The 27,077-nt window shown below is 39.8% G+C and overlaps 1 protein-coding gene across 1 annotated transcript in view; it reads right to left on the bottom strand.

Annotated features, from left to right (window-relative positions):
- Positions 1 to 8,300: 8,300 nt before the first annotated feature.
- The window catches only part of COG7 (component of oligomeric golgi complex 7), a 62,835-nt gene continuing 44,058 nt past the window's right edge, over positions 8,301 to 27,077 (bottom strand). The window contains exons 10-17 of the mRNA XM_036738848.1: positions 25,854 to 25,970; positions 23,780 to 23,845; positions 20,509 to 20,695; positions 19,280 to 19,420; positions 16,441 to 16,524; positions 13,263 to 13,377; positions 11,506 to 11,649; positions 8,301 to 9,074 (exon numbers count right to left, since the gene is read on the bottom strand). Coding sequence (XP_036594743.1) covers positions 8,908 to 9,074; positions 11,506 to 11,649; positions 13,263 to 13,377; positions 16,441 to 16,524; positions 19,280 to 19,420; positions 20,509 to 20,695; positions 23,780 to 23,845; positions 25,854 to 25,970 — 1,021 coding nt within the window. The 3' untranslated portion in view covers positions 8,301 to 8,907. The remainder of the gene's footprint in view (positions 9,075 to 11,505; positions 11,650 to 13,262; positions 13,378 to 16,440; positions 16,525 to 19,279; positions 19,421 to 20,508; positions 20,696 to 23,779; positions 23,846 to 25,853; positions 25,971 to 27,077) is intronic.

Raw genomic sequence — 27,077 nt, 5'->3', positions numbered from 1 at the left:
TCTCTCCCTATTTACTGCCTCTTACTCTGCTGTCTACAAACAAGCCCAAGCCTCTCTATCCTTCAAAAACCCTCACTTGATCTGACCATCCCCCAAAAGCTATCTTATATCTCTCTTACTCTTATCAGCTAAACTTGAAAAAGCCATCTACAATGAGTGCCTCAACTTCCTCTCCTATTCTCTTCTAAACCTTCTACAATCTGGCTTCTGCCCTCATCATTCATCTGAAACTTTACAGAGAACAATGATTTTTTGTCAGATTTAATGGTCTCTTCTCATTCTTCCCTCTTCTTAACCTCTCCATAGCACTTCCTTGATACTTTCTCCTCTCTGAGTTTTCATGAATGTTCTTTCTTGGTTCTCCTACTTATCTGACTGCTCTTTTTCTATTGCTAGATCTTTACCCATGTCATACCCACTAATTGTAGGTGTTCCCCAAAGCTCTCTCCTGGACCCCCTTCTTTTCTCTAATAGTGTCTCAGTTGATGGCCTGAGGGTTGTGAGGGTACAGTTATCACCTCTAGGAAGGTGATGAGCCAGGCCTATCATCTCTCCTTAGTTTGCCATCACTAGTTGCCTATTGGACATTTTAAACTTCATGTCTTAAAGGCACATCTAGTATGTCCAAAGAAGAACTCATTATTTATTCTCCAAAACCCTCCCCTCTACTGAAATTCTCTATTAATGTTGAAGGTTCCATCATCCTTCCAGCAGTCAAATTGTGTAACTTTTTTCTCTATTACATCTCTCACATACCTCTCCTTTTTTCTACTCTCATAGCCACCACCCATGCTCTCATCACCTCTTACTTGAACTATGACAATGACCTTCTAATTGGTGTTCCTGCCTGACTCTGTTCCCATTCCAATCCATCCTCCACAAAGCTGCCAAAGTGATTTTCCTGATGTGTAGATCTGACCATGTCACTCTATCCTGCTCACTAAACTCCAGGGACTCCTTATTACCACGAAACAGTAAGGCAATAATAAGAACATAGATGATAATTGCCAAAATGCCTATGTAGTCTGTATCGCAAAGTATACGAGACTCTCCACATAGAAGGTAGAAGTAGTAAACCATTTATTCAGACACTAGAGAACCATATCCCATAACCAAATGTTCAGCTCCCACAGCCAGTCAGTCCACTTCATCATAACAGCAAGGAACCCAAAACATTCAATACAGAAAATCACAACATGGAGTCTCAACATCCCCAAACCTCTCCAACTCCCTGCAAAACAAACTCACAGTACAGCTAAGTCAGCCTGTTCAGTTCCAGCAATCACGAGGGCAGCCATTAGCAGCCACCAGCAGCCATAACATCTCTCTCTCTCTCTCTCAGCATTTTCTGTGACATAACTTCCTTTTCCTGTCAGGAAGCTCTTCCCACCACCTATGTCTAAGTTTTCCTGCCATGTAAGCCGGTCACATGGCCTATTAATAGGCCAATTCAAATCTAATTGCTACTACATAGCACCAGGACCAAATATAAAGTCCTTTGTTTGGCATCTAAAGTTCTTGATAACCAGATCCCTTTCTATCTTTTCAGTCCTTTGTTTGGCATCTAAAGTTCTTGATAACCATACCCCTTTTTAGATTTCTTACCTTCCACTTCCTTCAATGCACTCCACAATCTGGCCAACTTGCTGATCCTCATCACTCCATCACTCACCCTCATACTGGATGTGCTCTCCATGCTTGGTATGCTCTTCCTTCCACCTCTTGGAATCCTGATTTCCTTTAAGACCCAGTTAAAGTAATACCTTGTCCAGGATACCTTTCTTATTTGGCACCCCCAACTGCTTGTACCATTCCTCAAATTACCTTCTATCTATGTTGTATATTCCAATTTATATGTTATCTCCCCCAATTGGAGTGTAAGTTCCTTGAGGCCAGGGACTATTTCATTTGTGTCTCTGTATCTCCAGCCTATTACATTGCTTTGCACATAATAGATTTAATAAATACTTATCTAACTTAATTTGTTTTGCATATTAAATTGAATTTGTTTTCAACCTTAAGGTCCTTTTAGCCTGTTAGGATGGCAAGTATGATGTAGTGGAAAGGGCACTAACGTTGGTATCAAAGGACTTGTATTCAAACCTTGACTGCCAATTACTACTTGTGTGACCATTTTCAAGTCACAACATTTTTGTGGCAGTTTTCTCACCTGTAAAATGAGGGAGTTGGGCTAAATGAACTCTAAAATCTCTTCTAGCTCTAAATTCTATGTGAGCTCTCTGAAAATAAACCATGAAGTACTGTCCACTGCTTTGTGGGTGATCATTTTAATTATGCTGGTAATGTTCACAGAATCCCACAGTGTTTAAGATTTGCTCTATAGAAACACCCTAGGCCTAGCTGGGGGGCTTTGGGGAAGTAAAATAACTTGACTGTTTTTCATTTTACCCTATCATAGTTTACTCCAAGGCTCCATCTTAAATTGCCCATTGGAGAAAATGTTCCTTTACAACAGGAAGTGAAGAAATGGCTGGGCTTCTATATTCCCTGGTTCTAAGCTACCTTCAGGAAAAAGTGTCCGGTTGGGGAGTTAAGAACAGAAAGGACTCCTTGTCCTAGCTAGAAAAAGGAGGCAGTCATACCTCTACTGACTGAAGTAAGGAGTGATAATCACCAAATTCATCTCTTCTAATGTGAAGGCCTTACGTAGGGAGGTGTACATGCAGTCAGAACTCAATTCAGTCCCACTCCTCATGGTACATGAGAGGCACACTATAGTGAGAGGGCAAATGCATAAGGAAACAAACAGATGAATCACTCAATCTATAAATGTTTGTGGGCATACAATCACACCAAAAGCTACTCTTTAGTCAACAATCCCAGCATTCTATATAGATCCTGCCTTTGGCCATACCTCGATGTATGTCAAATAACAAAGGTATTAGCTCTCGTTTCCTTCTTTTTACTTCAGTTTGAACAATTCCAGTCTGCCTGTCATGTCCCCCATTCGACTGTAAACTTGTTAAGAGCAAGGTGTGTGTTTATTGTTTTTTATCTCTGTAACTGTATATGCACAGTGCCTGGTAATTGGTATGTAGCAATCACTCAATAAACATCTATTGAATTAGATTGCTGCCAATAAGGGATAAAATACCTGAACTTCCTTACCTTTTCCACCCTCAGCTAAAGGCATTAATGAAAGAAGGGAAATACAAAGGATTTAGATAATCCCTCAACCAAAATCACCACTAATCCCAACCTGTCCTGCACAGACAGAACACTACTGGAACCATGTCAAAGCTTTTGGGGATAAGATGATTTCTGAGTTGCCTAGATCATTCAGGCTAGAGCAGGTTGGTGAGTTCTTTCTGTGGCTACTTAGAGAAAGCTGTTGGGGGAGGGTGTAGAAGGGAAAGCTATAAACAGTCAAGGAAGGGCAAAGCTTTTGTGTACCCACAAATGAGAGCCTCATTTTCTTCCCCAGCCTTGAACTACAAGGGCTATTAAAGGCTGGGCCACAAGCAGTGACCAGAACCATTGATTTCAGAGGATCTCAGAACTGGACTCACTAAGCCCCTTGAAGGCTGCAGAATCACAACCTAAGACCTCTCAAGTCCTAACTCATGGCTCTAGGATCAAAGCTTGGTGCCAACTTCCACATCAGGGCAACAAAGTCCTGAGACAAAACCAGGAGACAAAAGCTATTTTTAGGCTGTAGCTACCTGCTACTCCATCTAGTAACCACAGTGGGGCCTGGGAGTGTACATTCATATCTTCTGGAGCCAAGGAGGAGTCTGTGGGACTAAGAGTTTGATACCACAGGCTAGAGCTAAAGGAAAAAAAAACAAAAACTTTGGGCTCTCTTCCAAGATAGAAATATCTCCAGGCACCCTTACTCTCAAAGCAGTATCAGCATGCTATTGTGCCCAACTAGGTGAGGAGAAAAACATTAGACAAAAAAAGCCCTTACATCGCCATAGCCTCCCCTAACTCATTTGTGCAATCCCAACAAAGCTGAAAGGGTTTAGGGGGTTTTATTTTTCATTGCACTACCAAAAAAAAATGAAACTAGACTAGGAACAAAGATTGCCTTTTGCAACAGATCCCCAAAATAGACATAATGTTTGTGTCATTGTGACTGGAGGAATTTCACTCCTGTACACTTTTTATTCAACATTTATCCAATTTCCATGACCAAATTCAACCCTGTGCTCTCAGTTCATCTTCTGCGGAGGACAAAATTAAGACTGAAGCCGACCCTGGAAAACCAGCCCTTCCTTCTCCTCCCTTCCCAAGATAATACGGTAAAACAGAGACAGGCATTCAAGGGAGGACTCCATCCTTGTGTGAAGGTAGCAGCAACCAGGAGCTGCTATCACCAGGAAAAACTAAAACGGAAACCCATAAGCTTAGAGAAGCAGATGACGGACTAAAAATAAGGAAGTATATCCAGGTAATGCTGGGATTTTATATGGCTCCCCACTGAACATGGTGTACCCAGGGAAAAGGTAGGTGTGGTGGCACAAGAGTCACAGGCTCTTAGGGTGGGGTAATAGTACAGGGAGAGCTGGTTCCAGCTGAGACTCTCCAAAACCAAATGGGGAGATGGCAGAAGGTATAATCTCTCAAATCCCAAGATTAACTCCATGAAAACCCACCAGTGCTAAGCTTCTCACCCTTTCCTGTATTGCTATCACCTTACTGATTCTCCTTTTATTAATTTCTACTTCACACCTTCCTCTTAAACCTCCTCATCTTATTTCAGTGGTTTCCTTCGAGGGTAAAAGCACTAGACTGGAAAGTGGGATGGCTTAGGTTTAGTCTCATCTTCGCTAATGACTCATGAGATGAGCTCAGGAAAAGTATTTCATCCCACGAAAAATCTTTTGACTCTAATTCCACCCGTACACTCCACAATGACTCTGAGCAACAACTAAAGAATGGGGCTACAGTAACATGAAGCAGACCTCGCTTCTCCTTTCCACCCCAGAAAGAGTTCTCATACAATTGCTTCTCCCTTCAAGCTACAGTCCAAGCCACTTTTTCATTCTTTAATTCCCTCCCCAGGGCCCTTGAGCTGAAAAGCCTTTCCTACATCTCCTCCCACCCTTAGGTCTCCTCCCCTCCTCAATTGGCTGCTTCCAATAATTTCTCCCACCCACCCACAAGGTTTGAGTTGGACAGGTGGCTGCTCTGGAGGTAGGTTCTTTTTCTTGTGTTCCATGTTATTAACAACCCCTCCCTAGAGGCACACCCCTAAGGACTTGGAGCAGCAAGTGAGAAAAGCAACTGTATCGTTTCATTTTTAAAAGAACGGTTGTCAAAGGGATTACATTTATTAAATTAGGGTTAGAGGAAACTTATTATTCCCGTTTGTGTAAAGCATTTTTAAGATCGTAAAAACTCTGCCATACCAATTGAACTACCAAAAAATTATTTTACAGAGCTGGATAAAATAATAACAAAATTCATCTGGAAGAACAAGAGGTCTAGAATATCTAGGGTATTAATGAAAAGAAATGCTAGAGAAGGTGGCCTAGCTATACCAGATATCAAACAGTACTATACAGCAGCAGTCATCAAAACTACCTGGTACTGGCTAAGAAACAGAGGGGTGGATCAGTGGAATAGGTTAGGTACACAAGATGCGTTAGTCAACAACTATAGCAATCTACTCTTTCACAAACCCAAAGAATCCAGTTTCTGGGTTAAGAATTCACTATTCCACAAAAACTGCTGGGAAAATTGGAAAATGGTAGGGCAGAAACTGGACAAAGACCAGTATCTTACACCATATACCAAAATAAAGTCAAAATGGGTTCATGATTTAGGAATAAAGGCTGATACTATAAGCACCTGAGAGAGCAGGGAATAGTTTACCTATCAGACCTAAGGGAAAGGGAAGAATTCATGATAGAGATAGAGAGCATTACAAAATGCAAAATGGATAATGTTGATTATGTTAAACTGAAAAGTGTTTATATAAACAAAGGCAATGCAACAAAGATTAGGAGGGAAGCAGAAAATTGGGAGAAAATCTTTACAACCAATACCTCTGATAAAGGCCGCATATCTAAAATATACAGGGAACTGAGCCAAATTTAGAGAAATAAAAGCCATTCCCCAACTGAGAAATGGTCAAAAGATATAAATAGGCAGTTTTCAGAGGAAGAAATTAAAGATATCTATAGTCATATGAAAAAATGCTCTAAATCACTATTAATTAGAGAAATACAAATCAAAAGAACTCTTAGGTACCACATATCTCCTGTCAGATTGGCTAACAGGACAAAACAGGAAAATGACATTGTTGGTGGAGTTGTGAACAGATCCAGCCATTTTGGAGAGCAATTTGGAACTATGCCCAAAGGGCTATAAAAAAGTGCATACCCTTTGACCCAGCAATACCACTCCTAGGGCTATGACCCAAAGAGATCACATGAGTGGGAAAGGGACCCGTATGTACAAAAATATTTACAGCTGCTCTTTTTGTGGTGGCAAAAAATTGGAAATCAAGGGGATGGCCATCAATTGAGGAATGGCTGAACAAGTTGTGGTATATGAATGTAATGGGATACTACTGTGCTATAAGAAATGGGGAAGACATGGACTTTACACAGGTCTGGAAAGACCTACATGATATGATGCTGAGTAAGAGCAGCAGAACCAGGAGAACATTGTACACAACCATAGACATATTGATTCTGTGATGACTAACTTTGATAGACTTGGCTCTTCTCAGCAATACAAGGCTCAAAGACAACTCCAAAGGACTCATGATGGAGAGAGCTAGCTACATCCAGAGAAAGAACTGCAGTCTGAATGCAGACTGAGGCAAACCATTTGCTCTCTTTTTTTCCTCTCTTCTTTTTTGGTTTTTGTTTCTTCTCTCTCGTGGATCATTCCATTGGTCATAATTGTTCTTTGCAACCTGACTATTGTGTAAGTAAGTTTAATGCGAAGGGTTATATAGAATCTATATCGGACTGCATGCCACTTTGCGGGGGGGGAGCGGGGGAGGGAAGGGAAGAACATTTGAAGTTCAAGAACATGTAGAACTAAGTGTTGTAAACTAAAAATAAAAAATCTGATTAAAAAGAAAAGATTATAAAAACCCTACAGCAGATTTTAGATGAGCATTTCCTTGGGAACAAACAACAAATCAGGTGAGCAGAGCTAACATCTAAGCTGAAACAGGTGTAAAACTATCCACCTTTCAAGTCTTGCAAATGGGACAAAAAATAAGGCCTACCAGAACTTGGTGGATGGTACAACATGGGGTACCAACATGGAGGCTGGATAAGGAGTCAGGTTAGGTATTGATGAGGGATAAACATAAGTAGGCCCTCTCCAGAGAATCGTGGCAGCTGTCCACATGGAGATAAGCCTATGAAAATCAGTTTGGGACTGTAGGAGTTATTAGGGTTAGAATTTGAATGATCTATGGCTGTACTTGTTGCTAGTTAAAAAAAAAAAAGCAATCACGACCTTTATCTGCAGGCAAGGAAAAAAAAAAAAAAACAATTTTTCACACACATGGGCCAGAAGACATGGGAGAATTTGGGTGCCCAAAGATCAAGGCTGGGATGGTTGTCAGAGAGAGTGGAGTCACCAGCTAAAAACTCTGGGATTCAGAACAATCAGAGAAAACCTCAGGTAGGGTGGTTTGTGATTCCGTTGCAAGTTATTCCTCCCCCACCCCACCCCCAGTCCTTTCCCAGAGCCATTTCTTTACAAAGAATCCCAGATGAGACACCAGAGAAATAACAGATTTTGTTATACAGAGTGAGGACCCAACTTCCCAGGTTAGTGTAGAAAGGAAAAGCAAAAGAACAAAATGACACGTCTGGATATTTTTTTGAAAATGTGAATTGTTCAGAAAATGATGAATTATGTGACAGAAACAGAAAGACTACTGTAGAGGATAAGGGAAGAGGACAAGGTCACCAAACCCACCAAGGTTTCCAGCTTAAATAAACACATGGTTGCCCTTCTAGATCTCTTGGATACTTATGTGAATCTGTCCTTGCTTATTCAAGGCGGTTTTGCCCAGTGGCCAGTCCCCAAACACAGGCTCAGCTCTTGCCAGGGACAGTGTGTGCTCCGCTGCATAAGAAACTGAAATATTTTTCTTGGTTCGGGTTCCCAGCCGGGGCTCTGCCAGTGCCAGATAAAATGGTTACAATAGTGTGCACATGTGTGAGAACCCCACAGATGACACATTCCATTTAGTACTGCTACCTTCACATTTGTGGGGTTGATGATGAGAACCAAGAGAAAGGAGTGATACCGATTAGAATGGATCTAAAATGATGGAAAGGGCAGCCCAAGAAGGTAAATGCCTCAATGATGTTTCTTAATCATCATAATAATATTCATATTAACAAAATTCACTTTATCTTTTCAATTGAAAAAAATTTTGATAACATCCTGAAGAACCAGCACTCCCGTCTTTGCCTCCAACATCCCAACATAGGTTCCCCTCACAAATGCCACAATATACACTTGAGATATTCCCAAATAACGCTTTTTTCTTACAGGAAGGGAAAAAAAATTACATTATCCAGCAAGCACTAGTTACATCACCATTACCCACCCCAAGAAAAGCAAAGGTCCAAATACGCCACAACTAATCCTCATATTCCCCAAAGTCCTGCTACTATGGCAATTTGACATTTTGGTACTCATGTTGACACAAAGATTAGATTAGTTTTTTTAAAAAACTTCTTTCTTCACTTCATTTTATTTGTAAATTCCATTTGAAAAATCAGATCATTCAAAAAAAATTAAAATATTTACCCTAATAAATAATATTCCCTCTTTCCTGTTCAAGAAAACACCTTGATTCCTGGCTGAGTTGGTAAATATTCCCAATAAACATGAGAACACTGCTGTTGGCCCAGAATATTAGCTCTCACCCCCCCTTCCAAAGTCTGCATGGTAGGATCAGTAATTCACATTCCTCATGGAGGCCACTTTGCTGGCTAGTCGACGTGGGAGGCCTTTGGCTGCCTGTCTATAATCCTCTGGTTTGGTCTTCAAGAGAGTCACCATGTTCTGGAGGGCCCGGGATGGCTGGAGGCCCAAGGCATCCATCACATTTATCAGATAGTCTGTAGGGTTTGAAAGGAAAAAAAAAATATATCTCCACAAAATCTTTCTCTGTAAGCAGGCAAGGATTATTACTTTAAAAGTAAACAGGCATTACTTGGCACAAAAAGTAAAGATGACCAGCACATCCTTGTCCTAAATAAGGAACCATCACAACACTACATAACCTGAATGAGACCACTAAAATACATGAAGAAAAGTTCAGTGCACACTCCCCCCCAGACCCCTCATTTAAGGAGCAAACAACCTACAGTTCTGTCTGAGCATTTTCTAAACACAATAAAACTCCTTATAACGTACTACATCAGTACATAAATTCAAATATGCCAAAGGTCAAACCGAATACTTTTAAAAATAACTCCATTTAATAATATTCCATAACATTTATAACTGAAGTGTGAATTACATCCCTTAACTCCAGTGCTGTAAAGGGGTATCATCGTAACCAATAACTACATTCAGCCCCATAACTTCGTTACAATAATTTAGAGAATCAAGGAAATATGTTTGCTTTTCTAATGTATTAAAATTAGACAAAAAAAACATGCACAGAAGGTAAACATGACCTCTTAAACAGATGTGATAGAAATTGGGAGGCAATTCCAAGTTTTCCTTCCTCCCTTCTCTAAATTCATATGACATTAAAAATCTGTACTACACAATGCAGCATTGGATCATACACTGAATCTTACTGTTCTCTACTACGACCCTAGTAGTTCCTAGCACAACTGATTCTATAGTCCTATCTTACTAGGCTCCTTCCCAAAGATGCTGCCTAGGTAATAAATACACCAAATGAAGCAGCAGTTTACCTGCTAAGATAGCTTGTTCAGCTGATTAGAATTCAATGACTCCTTGGATGTCTCTTTAAAATATGTGGGAGAAGGAATACCACAGATGATTATAATTTACAAAAAGAATCCCCAAATCTCAAGGTTTCAACCTCTCTTCCTCAACAAGACTTCTGCCTAACAGGGATGGGGAACCTGCGGCCTCAAGGCCACATGTGGCCTTCTAGATCCTTGGGTGTGGCCTTCTGACTGAGTTCAAATTTTATAGAACAAATCCTTTTATTGGGGGATTTGTTCTATGAAGCTTGGATTCAATCAGGGCCATACTTGAGGACTTAGAGGGCTATATGTGGCCTCAAGGCCACAGGTTTCCCACCCCAGCCCTAGAATAATTAATAAGTAGTGACACAGATGAATTTGAGTTTCATTTCTTTTTACTTTCCTAAATAAAATATGCCCAGTGAAGTGGGAAAAAGTAGATGGCTATACTGTGATACTGATGGCTTAATACGAAAGAACAGAAGGAATAAGGACACTTGGATTGTAGTTCCAGGTCTGCAGTTAGCTAGCTATGTGACTGGGCAAATCACTTAAACTCCCTAGGCTTTTGTTTCCTCACCTATACAACAAGGAGGCTGGACTAGATGACCTCTGTGGTCCCTTTCTGTACTAATATTCTATGAGTCTATGACTTTAGACTAAGCCCATGGACAAAACCATGTCTTCTATTTGGGAGGCAACATGGCATAACAGAAAAAAACACTGGAATGCTGGGTTCTGGTTCCAATTCTACGATTAATTAGCTGCTCAACTTTGGAGAGTGAACTTTCCCTTGGGAACCTCAGTTTCCTTATCAGTAAAATTCAGGGGTTGGACTTCACTGTCTAAAGTTCTCTCCAGCTCAAAATTTCTTTCTACGATTCTATGAAAGTGACCGGTGCTGAACGTTTTATCTTCACGAAACGCATTATCTTAGCAACCCTCTCTCACACTGCGGAAAAGAATTTTTGAATACCAAACAGATGGGCACTCAGGTGAAAATCTAGGCAGTTAATATCTGGTGCCCCATGCTGGCAGGGTCATTTTCTTGCAAGGAATAAACAGGCCCTTGGGCTGCTCCTCAGGAAACTCTTTATTGCAATAGGCTCTTTCTGTAGACACCAGGCAGCATCACACATATGAGGCTTCACATGTATCTCTGAGTAGAGTCTGCAACACATAGCAAAGTTGGAACACAAAAAAACCAGACTTCTACAGAGAGACTTGAAAGGTTCTTTCTCTAGCATCCTTTGGTAAAGGCTGGTCTCTCATCTTTCAGGAAAGAGGTAGAGGGGCACATCTTAGACTCTAGGTCACACGATTGGGCATGCTGAAAGGAGGCAAGTACTATATCTGATCTAGCAGCTGGTCTATCTTGTCACAGGCACAAGGACAGTTCTGGGGTGACCCAAATAAAGAGGGCAAGGAAGCAGACTTGTTAGAGTTGTTCATTCTAATCTGACCCCTACGTATTTGACCCTGACAGCCAGAAAGACTGCACCATAGTTACAGAGGGCAAGGATTTAATGGAGGAAGCCTTATCCCCTGAGGCCTGCCAGACAACCAGCAGCAGCCACCTGACTCCCACAAGCCCCATACATACCAATGTCTGTAGCCAGCTGCTTTGTGGAGTGTGGGGTCAGCTCAGGAATCTGAAGGATCACATCGCAATATGTCTGCATTGTGGCCCTGGCAATGGAACCCAACCAGTAGTCAGCCATGTTGTCCAGCTCAGGCAACTCATCCCCTGAAATGAAGAAAGACTGTTTCACCAGAAACACAGGACACCTCCCCATGAAAAATCCCCTTAGCCAATTAGACGTTATTGAATGCCTCCTATGCATGCACAGGATTATGCCACATGTTACAGAGGATACAAAAGAAGCCTAAAAAGTGGTCTGTCTTCAGGGAGCTCCACATCGAAATAATACCAACACATAAAATAATAAAAAAAAAAGTGTTGAATTGCATGGTACTAGAAATACCACAAGAGTTGGGAGAAAAGGAACACAACCTGGGCTGGAATAATTGGTGAAGATATCATGAAAGAGATGGGTCTTGACCTAGGCCTTTAAGGATGCATTAGTTTGTTTATTCTATTTTCTATTGTTGGTTGGAAGCAGAGAAATGAAGCACAGAAAGAAGATCAGAGTTGGAAATGTAAATTCAGGAGTCATCAGTAAAAGGATGATAGCTGAAGTTGTGAGTGAGTGACTGTAGGAAAGAAAAGTGGGGCAGGATGAACCTTAGAGGACATGCTTAAGTCAACAGGCAGGGAAGAAGATCCCGTAAAGGGTAGAGAAGGAGGAGAATAGCTATCACAAAAGCCAAAGGAGTAGAGAGTTTCGAAAAGAGGCGTTGAAAAGCTAGGTTTCTGAACAACAGTTCTATAGCATCTTTTAACTCTGGATCGGGTTTCAGTGAAAAGTCTTGTAATTACTTCAATCTGCCTCAATTTTTATAGCAGCCACTTCACAGAAATGCTTTTGATTAAGTTACACCCAAGGACTTTTGACTTTACCCAAAGAGAATATGAACATTCTGACGTTTCACCCTTTAGGTCAGTAATGCTTATCTCTGTTTTCTAGGCCTCTGACCCAACCTGTGCCTATCAGCTGACCCTCCATTTGAGGCAGTTTCCAGGAACCTTAAACCTATCACTGTCTGCTTATCAATAAACACTATCAGCCCTGACCTGTTCTATTATAAATGCCCATTAGAGAATGGCAAACATCAACAATGTTAGTTAAACATCTTAGTGAATACTTTCTCCTTACTATGGACTCACAATTCCACTGCAGTAGCTTTCTGACAACTGTTGATCCAAAATTGTTGATTCTATTAATATGAATTAATTCACTAATAAAAGGGATATAAAAAGAAGACTGAGAATTAAAAGAACTGGCTTCTAATCTGGGTTAAGCCAGCAGACCCGAGGTAAGAGTTTTCCTTTCTTTGGCTTCAGTTTCTTCATCCATAAAACACTCCAAATAATAATTAAGGCTCCATCCAGTGCAACACTTTATGAGTTTCTATTTTGGAAGAGAGTACATAAGCAAGCATCAAGGTGCTTCACTGATAGGAGGACAGCATGGTGCTTTACAAACAGTGCTGGATTTAGAAGTCAGAGGACCCAAGTTCAAATTTCCATTTTTCCACTTACTATCCTTGAAAGTCTAGGCAAAATCATTTAACCTTTACAAGTTTCAGTTTCTTGGGCTTGGACTAGATGACCTCTAAGGTTCTTTCTCACTACAAATCTACGATCCTGTGACATTTGGTGTTCTCTTCTCACAAGGCTAGAAATATCTGGATCAGTGTTTTTCCCAAGGTGCAACAGCATCTAAGTGATTCTCTTACCTTGCTCAGGAGGAAATGGCAGCTTTCCAGCATGCAATGCTAATTCCAAAGCAGAATCTTCCTGGGTAACAAATGGCTCCAGATTTAGTGGGAGGGACATGATATACTGCCCAATCTAAAGAGAAAATAAAGTGCTATTACCATTAAAGTCCAGGCATAATAAGTACAAACATTTTACTAGCCCACAAAAAAGATGGCTGGTTTGTTCTTCTAATTGGTAGCAAAGTAAAGGAAATCAGCATTCCATCTTATTCAAAGTCCTTACTCAACTTGAGCAAACTCAGACTTTAAAAGTCAGATTGTACATTCTGAGTAGAAGTTGACAATATTGTTTTAACCACAAGAACCACCCTATCCCCTCCTCTCCCCAGTGGCTGCTCTCTTCTCTCAATATCACTCCCTTGGTGATCTCATCCTCACTCAGGACAAAACAGACTCTTCAGCTATTATCCTTTTGGGCAGCATACCAAACCTACATTATCTCTAGCACAGAGATCTCACCTGTATGGCAGTCTTGCATTTCCAACAGATATTTTGACCATCGTATCAGATTTATGTTAGCAAGATGCAGTCAGTTACTTAATATAATATATTAATTATGCTAGCATGTTTATTTAAAGGCAAATAAAAGAGACAAAATAGCTTGATACAAGAGCTCTGACCCAAATTCTTTCCAGAATTTAGTTACACGGACCATTGTTACAGACTGTCCTAACCAATGATATTTTGCCTATGTGATACAGATTTACCTGTTTAAGTTGTGTGCTTGTGTAACCATTATCACTTGTATTCAAAGACAAAAGTTTTCACTTTCCTGCTATTCTTACATGTAGCTATATGTAAAGAGATGAAGAGATGACCCACAGGCTTTTCCCTGCTTCCTACACATGAATATCATTCTCTGACTAGAAGATTCAAATAATAATTTTCAGATCCCAGTGCTGTATCAACTCTGCCTGAGATTCATCCTTGCCCTACATCCAGCCCCAGACTCTGAGTGCTAGCTCACTCCAGTACTGCTATTCTCCTGGCAGCTCACAAGGGTGTAGTCCCATGGAGTTAATGCAATCTTTAAAAAAGCTGTTAATGTAACCCCTAGGGTTGTGGCTGCCATACCTCAGTTTACCACATAGGCACAGCAGAGCCTAGCTCTGCCAAGTGCTGACAGACTGGCTAAATTCCCAGATCCCATCCTGGCTCACTGCTTAATATGGATCAAAACTCAGAGAATACCAATGCCCAAAATACCAAATGTAAAAGTTAAGCCCAGGTTTCAGCTATAAAGAACGCTGTAAACAATTCTTTGGTTTTCAGATTTATATATTCCTCTAGCCTCTCAAAAAATGGACTAGCCTTGCTGGTTCAATATTCTCGCTCCAGTCCATTAGTGTATCCTGAGACAGCACACCGCCTAGGAAGCACATGAATAGAAAATAGCAAGGATGAAAAAGTACAGTAATTTCAACTACACCGGACTTAGTTTCCTCCCACCACAAGGTATTTTACACAAGGTTAGACAGAGAGGATTGGAAGTCAGGAATCCCAATTTCTAATCCTAAACCTGCTGTTTAAACATTGAAGGTCAGATATTAAAGGAACCTTTAAAATCATCTAGTCCTCATACTCCTTGATCTCTTGGCAGCCTCTGACCCTATCACCCTCTTCTCCTTAATAATCTCTTCGCTTCCAGTTTCCCTGACACTGCTCTCTTCTAGGTCTCCTCCTACCTGTCTAATAATTCCTTCTCAGGCTCCTTTTGGGCATCTTCATCCATCAAATCCACTAACCACTGGTTTCCCCCAATGCTCAGTCCTGGGCCTTCTTCTCTTCTCCCTCTATTCTATTTCGTTTGGTGATCTCATAAGCTTCCATGGATTCAATTATCATCTCTATCCTAAAGATTCTCAAATCTAACTTATCCAGCCCTGACCTCTCTCCTGATTTCCAACCTTGCATTCCTAACTGCTCGCTGGACATCTCAAACTAGATGTCCCACAGATATCTTCAACTCAACATATCCAAAACTGAACTGATCATCTTTCTCCCTCTCAGACTTTCTCTTTTCCTAATTTCATTACTGCTCTCAAGGATAGCACCACCCTCCCAATACCCCAGGCTTACAACCCAAATGTCACCTTCAACTTCTCACTTTTTCTCACTCTCTACATTCAATCAGTTGTTGTCAAGTCCTTTTGTTTTAATCTTAGTAACATCTCTCACATTAAGTCACCTTCTGTCCTCTGATACTGCAATTACCTGAGTACACATTAACTCACACCTGGACTACTACAATAAACAGCCTGCTGGTTGATCTCTCTGCCACAAATCTCTTTCCAATCCAGTCCATGCATTGGCAGAATGTGTGCGTGTAATGACTTGTTTACAATATGATACTACATGGTTCCATGACACAATACTGCATCATCAAAACTTCAATGCAGGAGAAAAACACAAATTTATAACAAATTATTAAATTTAAGATGTGTAATTTTTTAAAAAAATATTTTATATTTTTTGGAAATGATTTAAATTTTTTAAAAAATGTTAAAGGGTTAAAGAAAGATTTCCAAGGGGTGCTGAGTAACTGTCTTTTTTGAAAAGGGGGTGGTAGGCCAAATAAGTTTGGGAACCTCTGTGCTAGATAAATGCCAACAACAGTGTGGCTGTAGTACAAACAGTCTACTAGCCTATGGAAAACATTACTAGTTTATACTCCCTCCAATGAAGGCAGCAGAACATTTGAAATTAGCATTTATTTTCCATTGGTTAGAATAAGTTTTTCTATAATCTGACTGAAACAAGACTAAAAATAATAAAGATTGTTCATTTGTTTGAAGCTGCCAACACTTTTCCCATTTCTATAAAGGCCTGAGAAAATCAAAAGAGCATCACCCACTTCTAGTTCTGGAACTTTCCACATACTTGTTGAATGTATCTCCTTCTTCCTTTTCATGAAACTCCACCTTCATCCTTTAGCTACCACACGTGTTTCAAAAGTTCTTTAAAATAAGTTTCCCTTAAAGAATGTTACTTAAGTACGGACACTATCAAAGTCAAGGTACAAAATGCAGGACTAGGATAACAGCTATCTAACCTTGAGTGTCAGGCAGCCAAAACACAAAAAGATATTTTATTTGCTGTGACTGTTCCAGAAAAATCAATATGCCATGTCTCTTACGTTGCTAATATATTCCAGAGGTGTAAGGCTAAATGTGGGAAGATCATCTGTCAAAGTCTCTCCAATTCCAGCTGTGTTCCAGCTCTGAAAAGGAAGAGGGGAAAATCAATTTTATTAAATAATTCTGTCTTTGTCAGTTACCTGAGTCCGTCAACGGCCTGATCTTAATCGAATCTGAACTTTAGAGTGTGGCCCTGAACCTCTGGTCTAGCCCTACAGAGCACTCACTACACGTGGAGCCAGGAGAGACTCGAGTGCACGTCCCACTTCTGACACACAACTTGCCCTGTGACCGTGGACAAGTCATTTAAGCTCAACGAGTCTTAGCTTCCTCTTCTGTAAAGTGGAAATGACAATACTTGCCTTGCCTACTTCACAGAGTTGTTACGGGGTTCAAATAAGATGATGTGCTTCGTAAAGTTAAAGTGTTCTGTAAACCTCAGAACCGTGTGGTACGACGTCAGGAGCGATGCATGTGGAGTCAGAGAACTTCAGGCAGAACTCCAAATCCAGCCTGTGTGCAGAGCCAGTTATATCCTGCTTAGGCCTCTTAGACCTCCGCAAGGCAGCCTCCGAGGCCTCTGCTAGGCAAGGCCATCTGAGGACAGGTCTACTCAAGGCAAACGCTATCTAAGGCGAAGAAGATGTGGCAAAGAAAACCCACTTTCGCAGCTGCTGTCCGCATGGGAAAGAACAGAATGTCTCCATATGATTATCCGCATGGGAAAGTACAGAGATGTTTCAATTTGGTTAGCACTGAGGGAAAAGAGTGTCTCATTCCCATCTCATTCCCAGGAACAAGGAGACAAAAAACTTTTTCTATATTAATTCATTACATCACTGTACTTTTTCTGAGAAGTCAGAATGACTCAGCAATTAACCTGTATAAAAGACTGTCATTGTCCCCATTAATATCACTCTCTAGCCAGACTGTACGACTCGCCTAGCCCCACGTCTGTGTCTTTTTGTGTTTCATGACTTCATCCATACATTTGCGCAGCTGTTGCCAGGCCTTATTACCTATATGACCTGGGCAAGTCATTTAACGTCTCTAGGTCTCAGTTCCTCCGCTCTAAAATGAGAGGACAGGGCTTCATAAATGGCTTCTAAGGTCTCCTCCAGCTCTAAATCCACATCCTATAATCCTAGGTGCTATATACAAATGTCAGTTCTTAGTATTAATCCTCTTCAAGCACTAACTTATTCCTCTTGATTTTTTCCCCCTTCGAGGAAAGACTCTTTATATAGAAAGCCTCTTTATTTCTCTACTCCTGCCCCAGAGTTTTCTGGTCACCTTGCCCTGGTTCACACTTTCTGCTATGAATTCCCTACTTTGATTTCAAATATGTCTTTGTTCTCAATATTTTTCTTTCTATCAGTCAAATTCTAACTTAATACAAATTAACATTTCAAATATCTGTACTTACTCTTTCAATTCAACAAATATTTACTGAGTGTCTCCTATATGCAAAGCACTGTTCTAGGTGCTAAGGTAAAAAGATTTTAAAAAAGGCACAGTCCTTCGTTTCTTCAGGAGTTTAAAAGAGGAGATATGACAAGTACTTATATTACAAAGCAGTATAAAAGGAGTGCCACAGGATCACAAATCTAGAGCTAGAAAGGACCCCTGAGGCCATTTAATCCAATTCTTTCATTTTACAGATGAGAAACTGAGGCTGAAAGAACCTAAATGCCTTGGCCAAGGGTACACAGGTAAGTTTCAGAGGTGGGATTCAAACTCACATCCTCTGACTTCAGAGTCAATGTTCTTTCCTCTGTGCCAGACAATAAGTAACAATAAAAAGAAAGAGATTATTTCTATTTAAGCTGGATGCAGAATTATGACAGGTGAGAAGTGAAGAAAGAATTCTACTTGAGAGTAGCAAGTTGGGTGCTAGCTAGGTGGCCCAGTGAGTAGAGCACCGGCCCTGGAGTCAGGAGGACCTCAGTTCAAATCCAGCCTCAGACACTTGACACACTTAGTAGCTATGTGACCTTGGGCAAGTCACTTAACCCCAATTGCCCTGCCTTTCCTCCTCAAAAAGAAAAAAAAGAGTAGCATGAAAAAAAGTAATTAACATAAATGACAGCCTTATTTGAAGACTGCTGAATAGATAGGTCTGGCCAGAACAAGGGATTTATACAATAGTGGAATAGTGGGGAATCAATCTGAAAAGGTATCTCATATTCAGACAATGAAGGGTCTTAATTATCTGGTTAAGGAGTTTGGACATGATCCTAAAGGAGATTGTGAAGGAGGGAATGACATGAAGGAAGAAGGATTTCAGGAAGCTGAATCAGGTGATAGTGCTCAAGACGTAGTATAAAGAAGAAAAACTGGAGGCCTGGCTGAAGTAACAAGGTAGAAGGTGTCAATAAGAATGAAACTATGGACTGGTATTTTTCATTGTCGTCTCATCTACCTTCATACTGTCTCCCTGAGACGTGTAATATGTTCCCTGGATATACGTGTATTACAACTGTGTCCCTTCTGTTGATGGTACCACCAAATCCTGTCAATTTTTCCACTGCAACGTCTCTTCCATCCATTCTTTCATTTCTGGTCTGAGCGACACAAACCCGATTCAAGTTAATGGCATTAACTAAGGAATCCACATTCAATAATAACTTATGGAAGAAACGGAAATCCTTAAGGTGAGATTCTAGGATACTGAAAATAGACTTTCTTTAAAAGTCCTAGGAAGAAAAGCTGAATGTTAGCCCTACATTTAAACAAGAAGCAGTGCCGAGGGAGTTCCAAAGATGGTTGGCTTCCTGATGGAGACAGGGATCTGTAATAAATCAGAATGGGTCCTGGGAGAGACTTCAAAAAACTAACCTCCATCTTGGAAATTAGGAGAAGCTGCTGTTTGATGCGCAGGAAAACAGAATCAAAGGCCAACTGGTGGGCCTGCTGATTAAGGCGAGTTAGGGCTGAACGAGAGGCAGACAGCAGGTTGTGATTACTTGAGCCTTTTTCCTAAGGAAGAATAAAAGGCCATATTAATAAGCAGAGAGGACTACAAGATTTTTTACTAAGTGTTCTAAATACAAAGTTCTATGCAGACTGCCATAAAAGACATTAAGTGACAATAGTTTTTTGAAAAATGACACAAAAAAGCAGGGTTTAAGGAATATATCTTCCTATAACTTCTTAACCATTCAGGGAATGGGGAAAGGGGTAGGAAAAAAAATCACCAGTTTAACATCTATGTACATGAAATACATACACACATGATCATGATTTCCAAGGAAGCCAAGTCAATAAAATTTAACTAAAAGCCAGCATATGTACTGCTTGTGTAAGTTCCAAGGAATTCTAAATAGCCTGAGAAAATACCACAACAGAAAATGTAACCTTAGTTTTGCTATTATAAATGAGTCAATTAAGACAAACAGACATAAATCAGATTAGCAATAAAGATAAACAAAGTTATTTTAACCTAATCACAAAAACACGGGTGAATGGATTTACAAAATTACTTTAAGAACTATATGTGTCAGGCTCAAATGCAGCCAGTTAAGGGGGCCAGGCTGTACAGAGCAGGTAAACCACAAGAAATGATATACCAGCAGTAAGATCTGATCTTGTCCTAGGGTATGTAGTACTCTGGGAAATCACTGACTAAATAATATAGGGATATGCATGGTCAAAAACACGTAATGAGGTTCACTGGACAAGATTCAATACAAGACGGTATGGAGTTTTTATAACAAATTTCCTGAAAACATTTCTGCATATAAAACTGGTAGGCCACACATCATCAATGCTACCATTCACACTATAAACCACAATTTACTATTTGCGTCACCGCTTTTGTTGAAAGGGTTCTTAGCCCCAAATGCCAAGAACAATTCCTCAGAGTTAACACAGACAGACAAACTTAAGTGAGATTCAGTGTATAAATGGGAAAGAACAATGGCCACAGGGCAAGCAGGAGCATAAATGTCACACAATGAGCAAGAACAACTACGTCAGGGGAAGAGCATCAGACCCTAAAAACTTTCAGAGCTAAGGGCTAAGGGAAAAGAATTTGTTCCCAAGAACACTGTCGTCTCGCCTCATACCTTGAGAGTGTAAAGTACTTCCATTAAACTGGCATATTCTACTGGATTCTCCTTCTGAAGATAATTATATTCCTGCCATGGGTTTTTAACAGAGCTCTTCTTATCCGTCAGGCTGCTATCCTGAAAGCCAGTCAAACTACGAGGGCTGTAAGAGTCTGCAAGATACTTCCCAGCTGTAGACAAAATCCTGTAATGAGAATGAGCATTATTATCATGATATCACATATATATATGCAGAGAGAGAGGGAGACCTGCAATTTACCAAACTCCAGTGGATCAACATGAAGCAACTAGGGAATGTTTATATAATTTCCACATTAGAACTAAGGAAATGGAGGCACTGAGGGGTGAAGCGATTTCCCACAGTCATAAGCCATACAAGGGCTAAATTCAACAGGACAAAATGGATGACTGTGAAGAAAAGGCTACAGAAATAAAAATGGATTTTTCCTCCAGTAAAATGTAAGTTCCTTCAGGACAGGGATGGTCTTGTTTCTGTCTTTGTACACCCAGTGCCTAGCACAGTACGTTGCCATAATCAATATTTAACAAATGTTTACTATGTTTACTGAAACTGGAGACCTTGGATGTTCTAATTCCTAATTTAGTGCTCTTTCTACCACATTACTGACTCCCTAAAAGTGCACATGAACTAGTAAACAGGAATAAGTTCAAGGGGGACCAGGCAGTTGTCAGGACTGTCCTCAAGAACCATTACAACCACAAACAACTTCCTGGGGGTAGAGGCAGAAGGAGTCTTTGTACCTTTAGAGTTATGCATCAAAGATTTCCCCTTCAGTTGAATGAAAATGAAATTTTAGGCCTCATGTATGAAAAAAACAATAAATCTATATGCAAAGTATGAGCAAGTCTGATATTGGTGATCAGACAGATGAGAAATCAATTTCCTCCCTTGCTCTCCAGGGAGCCATTCCTCAATTGCATAGCTGTTGTAACATAAGCCTTAATCACTTCAATAGAACTGACCTCAACATATCATCCTAACATCCAAATTGAAGAGCAGTGTAGAGTCAGAAATCTTTAAAACATAAAAGATGGCAACTGTTTAAAAATCACATTAACTGCAACATGGTCTCCGAAGAAAGCTAAGGGCATTTTCCTCTTAATTTACTTTTTATCTAGAGAAGTATCAGAAAATATAATTTACCATCTTATTTCCTATCACCGTAATAATTACCATAAATAATACTGTGATCTCATATTACCTGATTTCCTATTACATTAACAGTATTGTATTTAAAATGTACATTTCTATTTCACATATTTCCTCAATTAATTAATTTTAATGATCATACCCATTTTACAGATAAGGAAACTGAGTTTTAAAGAAGTCGAGTGATTTGCTCATAGAATACGGGACCTCAAAGTCTGATTTTCCTATTAAACTACTCCAAAAGAATTCTAGCAAAAGTCCCCAACATTTTATTGTATGGATATCTTTCCAAGAACTGGCAACATTTAAATGCAGGAAAAAAAACATACACTTACATCGCTGAGTCACATATTACATGGGAAATCCTTCAGCTAATAGCCATGCAATCCCACTTTTACTCACTACAAAATCATTAAATTATCAGCTTCTGCAATATGGCAATCTTACAAGAGAAGGATGACAGATTCCAAGCCTGTGGCCGAAGCGGTTTCCATAGTATTTCAAGCTGCTGCCTCTGCTGTTTAAGGGAGTGGTCTTCGTTAGAAGTGTGTGTTCCATATTTTAGATAGATTGGGAGATAAGATAAGCTTTATAGGCCAGTGTCACTCATTTTGTCTTCTTAACAGAGAGAACACATGGTAGATTATTGTCTTTCCTTTCATTTCTCAATGTTTTTAGGATTATAGGATTACAGCCTAAGCATACAATATTTTGTATCTGCTTGTTCCTTTCCATTTCTATCACCACAGGAAGCCCCGGCCTCAAGCCTCTTCTTTCTTCAAACTCTGAGAAGTCAAATCTTTTACTCAGACTCTAGATGCTTGAAATACCATGTTCAGTTACTCCTAGCTCCAATTTAAAACTTTTAAGTTTAATATCTATCTCTTCCAGAAATTCTTACCAAATCTAATTTCTATCTCATTCATTGTCAACAAAATTGACTATGGGTTCATGGTAAATATTCATTTCTCTTATTTGTATATTCTGTTCTACATACAGATAATAATTTGTAAATCTATTTATTCACATAACTTCACTGTCAGCCTATGAAGATAATCCTGACTTACAAACAAACCATACTTATGGTCATCCCTGACCTGCCCTGGATCCCTCAATAACAAAGTAGCTACCATGAAATTAGTTATAAAAAATGAGCTTTCAGAAAAAATATGGTTTTATAAGTAGAAAGAGAGAAGATAGGAAAGACATAAATAGATTAAAGGAGTTGACCATTGGGACAAATTCTGAAATATGATCAAATTGTGTGGTAATTCTCCCATCCAAAAACATCTTCCCCATCACACTCCATACTGTTTCCTTTTTTTTTTCATTTCACTTTTATACTGCCTCCAGTTCCACCAATTAAAATGCTAATAACTTCGAAGAAGTTATCAGTCATTAATATATCCATGTAAGTTCAATCCTATTGCTTTCCTTCTAAAATCTAGCTGATGTAATCTACACTGAGGGAATGCTTCTTTTGGGGGAGGTGAGGGGAGTAATTTTAGAATATCAAACACTTTGAGAAAGGCAGACCTGGCTGAGGTACAGAAGTGGGAGGCTCAGAGAACATGGGGAGTTGGTGAGTTCATGAGGAAAGCGGTATCAGTGCAGAAAATGGAGAATGTAAAAAAATACCTATCTCAAATTTTTGCCTAGGAAACTATCTTTCCTCTCTCCTGCTCTCAGCACCTAAAACTCAGACATATACCACAGTTTGGCTACATTGTGAATTCAATATATTTTTGAGGCCTGACCTGGCAACCTAACCACCATTCATAACATTATTTCTATGGGAAAATATGTTCAGTGGTCCAAGCAAGTTATACTGACCATGACTAAACAAAGCTATGCTATTAACCCTTACTATAGCACTAGACAGAACCATGGCCTCTCACAGAGCCTGATGTTTTATAAAGACAGTAAAGATAATGACAATGAAAACATCAATAATATAAATTTTATGCAGGTACATATCAATAAGTCTTGAGCTATATAGGTTTTGGATTTGATAGACTTGTAATGCCTATAACACACATTTTTAAAAATCAAGTTTCCTTCTAAACAGAGAAAATCATAACACAAATCTTTCCCTACCTGCTTGCTAGCTGCTGCTCAAAGTCCCCACAATGCCGCAAAAGTTCTCCACAGGTGGCTATTATCCTAAGCAAAAGAAAAAGCACTTAAAAAATTGAAGTATGCAGAATTATGACACTTACGTGATGAACATTGTCTCATTAACAAAAAACCCCAACTATTCATGTACATCCAGGGGAAAAGTTAACTATTTAATGACTTGATAGATAACATTTCTTCCTTTGGTGATTAATGTAAAAGGTAAATGCTATGTATTTATGAAATCCTCCCTGTCCCGGGTCTCTCTGCCATGAATCAGCTTTCCCTTCTCTGGGAGTTCCAGTAATAATAAATCAAAGAGTTGCTTAAGGAATCTCATCTTGATAAAGGAGAAAGAATTAGGTAGCCATCGATTGGAGAAAGACTGAACAAATTACGGTATATGAATGTAAGGGAAAGTCATCGTGCGCTAAGAAATGACAGATAAGAATTCAGGAAAACCTAGAAAGACTTGTTTGAACAAATGCGGAACCAGGAAAATAATTTACACAACGAATACAATAACATAAAGGAAAATAACACTGGAAGACTTCAAAACTCTGGTCAAGGCAGTGTCCAGTCATGACTCCAGAGCTCTGACGCTGAAAGTGTGCCTCCAACTCTTTAGCAGAGAGGTTCCATTCAGTACAACACATGGCTGGGAGAAGGGAGATGTTGGTGGGAAAATGACAGTAAGTATAAAAAAAGAAAAAAGCATCGATAAAACATTTTTTAAAAATAAGAGTGGTAGAAAAATACTTCGGAAAAAGTGCTCTGTAAGGTCAGAATGTTTTATTTAAAATTTATTGAGACACCATACAAAACTTAGATCTTGATATTAGGGTTGTATCTCAGAGTTTTCTGACTCTGATTTCACGGAAATTTAATGAGAAACAATCTACTCATTCTTCAGAGATAAGTTGCTAAGGCCATCATGTTAGAAATTATTAGTCCTTTGATTTTCAAGGCATCTTATGTCAGATTTCAAATTTCAAAAGCTTGAGCCCTTTAACACCAAATTCAAAATGTCAGGACAGATTCTAGGGATTAAAAATATCCCAAGTCTGGTTAACTTTTAACTTTCTCCCAAAGTGCCTATCAGCAGGGTATCTAGGCATTCCATCATAAGGAAGGTTTACGAGAACTAAAACATTCCATCACCCTCTAGGTACAACACAACTACCTTGTCACCATTTCAATGTACACTAAGAAACTGTGGACCAAGGGGAAGCAGAACAAGTTAGCCTGCCAAGCCACAGTGGTCTTTATAGCAGGGGTCTGGGTCTGTAAAGGGTAACAGGGGAGTCTTAGACCAAAGTGGTTCCCGGCTAACCTCTATACATCTTCCAAGCAGACCCAAATCTCCTTAACAAATCTAGGCTCACATCACCCTGAGGCTTTCTAAACAAATGTTCCTGCAACAACCCCCTGAGGATGAGACGTCAGTATGCCTAGCCTGATGACTAACATGTTAAAGGCTTTCCCAAAGAGATTTCATTGAACACAAGTTCTAGTCCTGACTCCCCTTCGGGAAGTCACTTCCTCTCTCACACTGCCCTTTCCAGACAATGCAATGTTCTCTTATGATTAACTGTCCCAACTGATAACAAAGGAAATCATTTTAGATTTCCAAACAAGAAAATGTCTTTTCATTTCCTTCATTCGATTTAAATTTGTTTGCCCACCACACTCGACTTAACTCAATTATACTAGAAGACATTATTGAGCTAAATCAATTGTGTTTTGGAGTGTTTTGTTTTTTAATTTAAGGAATACATTTGGCTCTGTACAAACTGGGCTATGTGGGTAAGGAAGTATTAAGCCATTCAGATTAAAAAAAACTATTAAGAGTTATTAAAGTACAAGAAGAATTCAAAAGAATTGTTTCTTTTTTTCCCCAAGATTGCAGGAATCTGGGAAAGGACAGTGGGAGATAATGGAGAAAGAAGTTTTGTTTTGTCTATGGCATTCATTTTGCCTTTTTAAAAAAAAAAGTCAATGAAAGAAAAATTACAAGTCACACACATTTTTCATAGAACATACTACAGAACTTTACCTCACAGAGTTCTGGAAAGCTGTCCAGTCCTCTTGAAAAAGGGAGCTGGAAGGAATATCATCGAGTTTACACTTCTTTCGGATAGACTGGAGGGTGTTAGTGAAATCAGATACATACCTTTGAGGGAAAAAAAGGAAGAGAAGTTTTCAGTAAATCCCTCAAATCTAGAAGACACATGAAATAAATATGAGATCTTGGCCAAAGAGCTGATTACCTAAAAAATGCCTTTCTTGATTAAAGTTTGGATCAAAATAAATAACTCACACTGGACTGGGCAGGGCGGGGCTGGGGTTAGGAGACCTAGGATTCAGCCCTGGCTTTGCCTGCCATGGGTTAAATCACTTCTTCCCCCTGGGCCTCAGCGTTCCTTATCTAAAAAGGAAGAGGTTGGACAAGAGGACCTCTAAGGTTCTTTCTAGCCTTATATACGTATAATGATGACATTTTTTGCTTCCTGTCCAGCTGTACATTCTTAGTCTGACCTTTCCTATCTTTGATGCAGGCTGAAAACAAACAACCGAGGCCAATGGCTGGCATGTACCAAATTTCCACGTGCTCTTGGTATGGTGGAGTGTGGACTAGAGGCCAGGAGACCATGCTTTTGGTTCCAGTTTCACTATTGTCTTGGGTCAACCCCCTTAGCATCTCTGGGCCTATTCATTTTCCAGCCTCATTTCAAGAAGCAGTGTGGGGGAGAGGATGGAGAGCTGGCCTCAGAGCCAAGAAGACCTGGATCAAGTTCTGCCTCTGAGTGGTGTGACTTCTTGGTGTTCTAGGTCGCTCCCTAAGACTACAAATTAGAGAGAAGGACCCATCCTGCAGAAAGAGGGCAGTCTTTACTGGGAGGTCCCTACATCACTGAAATCCCAGGTTTAACCCCTATCCTTTAGTACTAATTTATAAATCACATTCATGTGAGATATATCAGGGATGTTAACATATCATTTAGTCCAAAGTAGATAATAATACCTGCCCTACCTACCACACAAGATTTTTATGAGGAAAAAAAATGAAATAACGTATATTAAAGTACAAGAACGTCCTTATGACAGAAAGAAGAGCTACATGTCTTCTGTGGGCTACAAGGATTCTCTAGAAGTAAAGAGCACCCTAACATATCTGTCTACACAACAAAGACCCTTACAACTTCCTCAAAGAAGGAACATAAGAATGACTGAAGAGTACAAAAGCTCCCCTTGGGCCATATCCTAAAGGCAAAGGGGA

This window comes from Trichosurus vulpecula, chromosome 9 (genome assembly GCF_011100635.1).
Source record: "Trichosurus vulpecula isolate mTriVul1 chromosome 9, mTriVul1.pri, whole genome shotgun sequence".
Taxonomy (NCBI): domain Eukaryota; kingdom Metazoa; phylum Chordata; class Mammalia; order Diprotodontia; family Phalangeridae; genus Trichosurus; species Trichosurus vulpecula.
The sequence above is the reverse complement of the archived record's forward strand: the minus strand, read 5'-3'. Positions and strand labels throughout refer to the sequence as shown.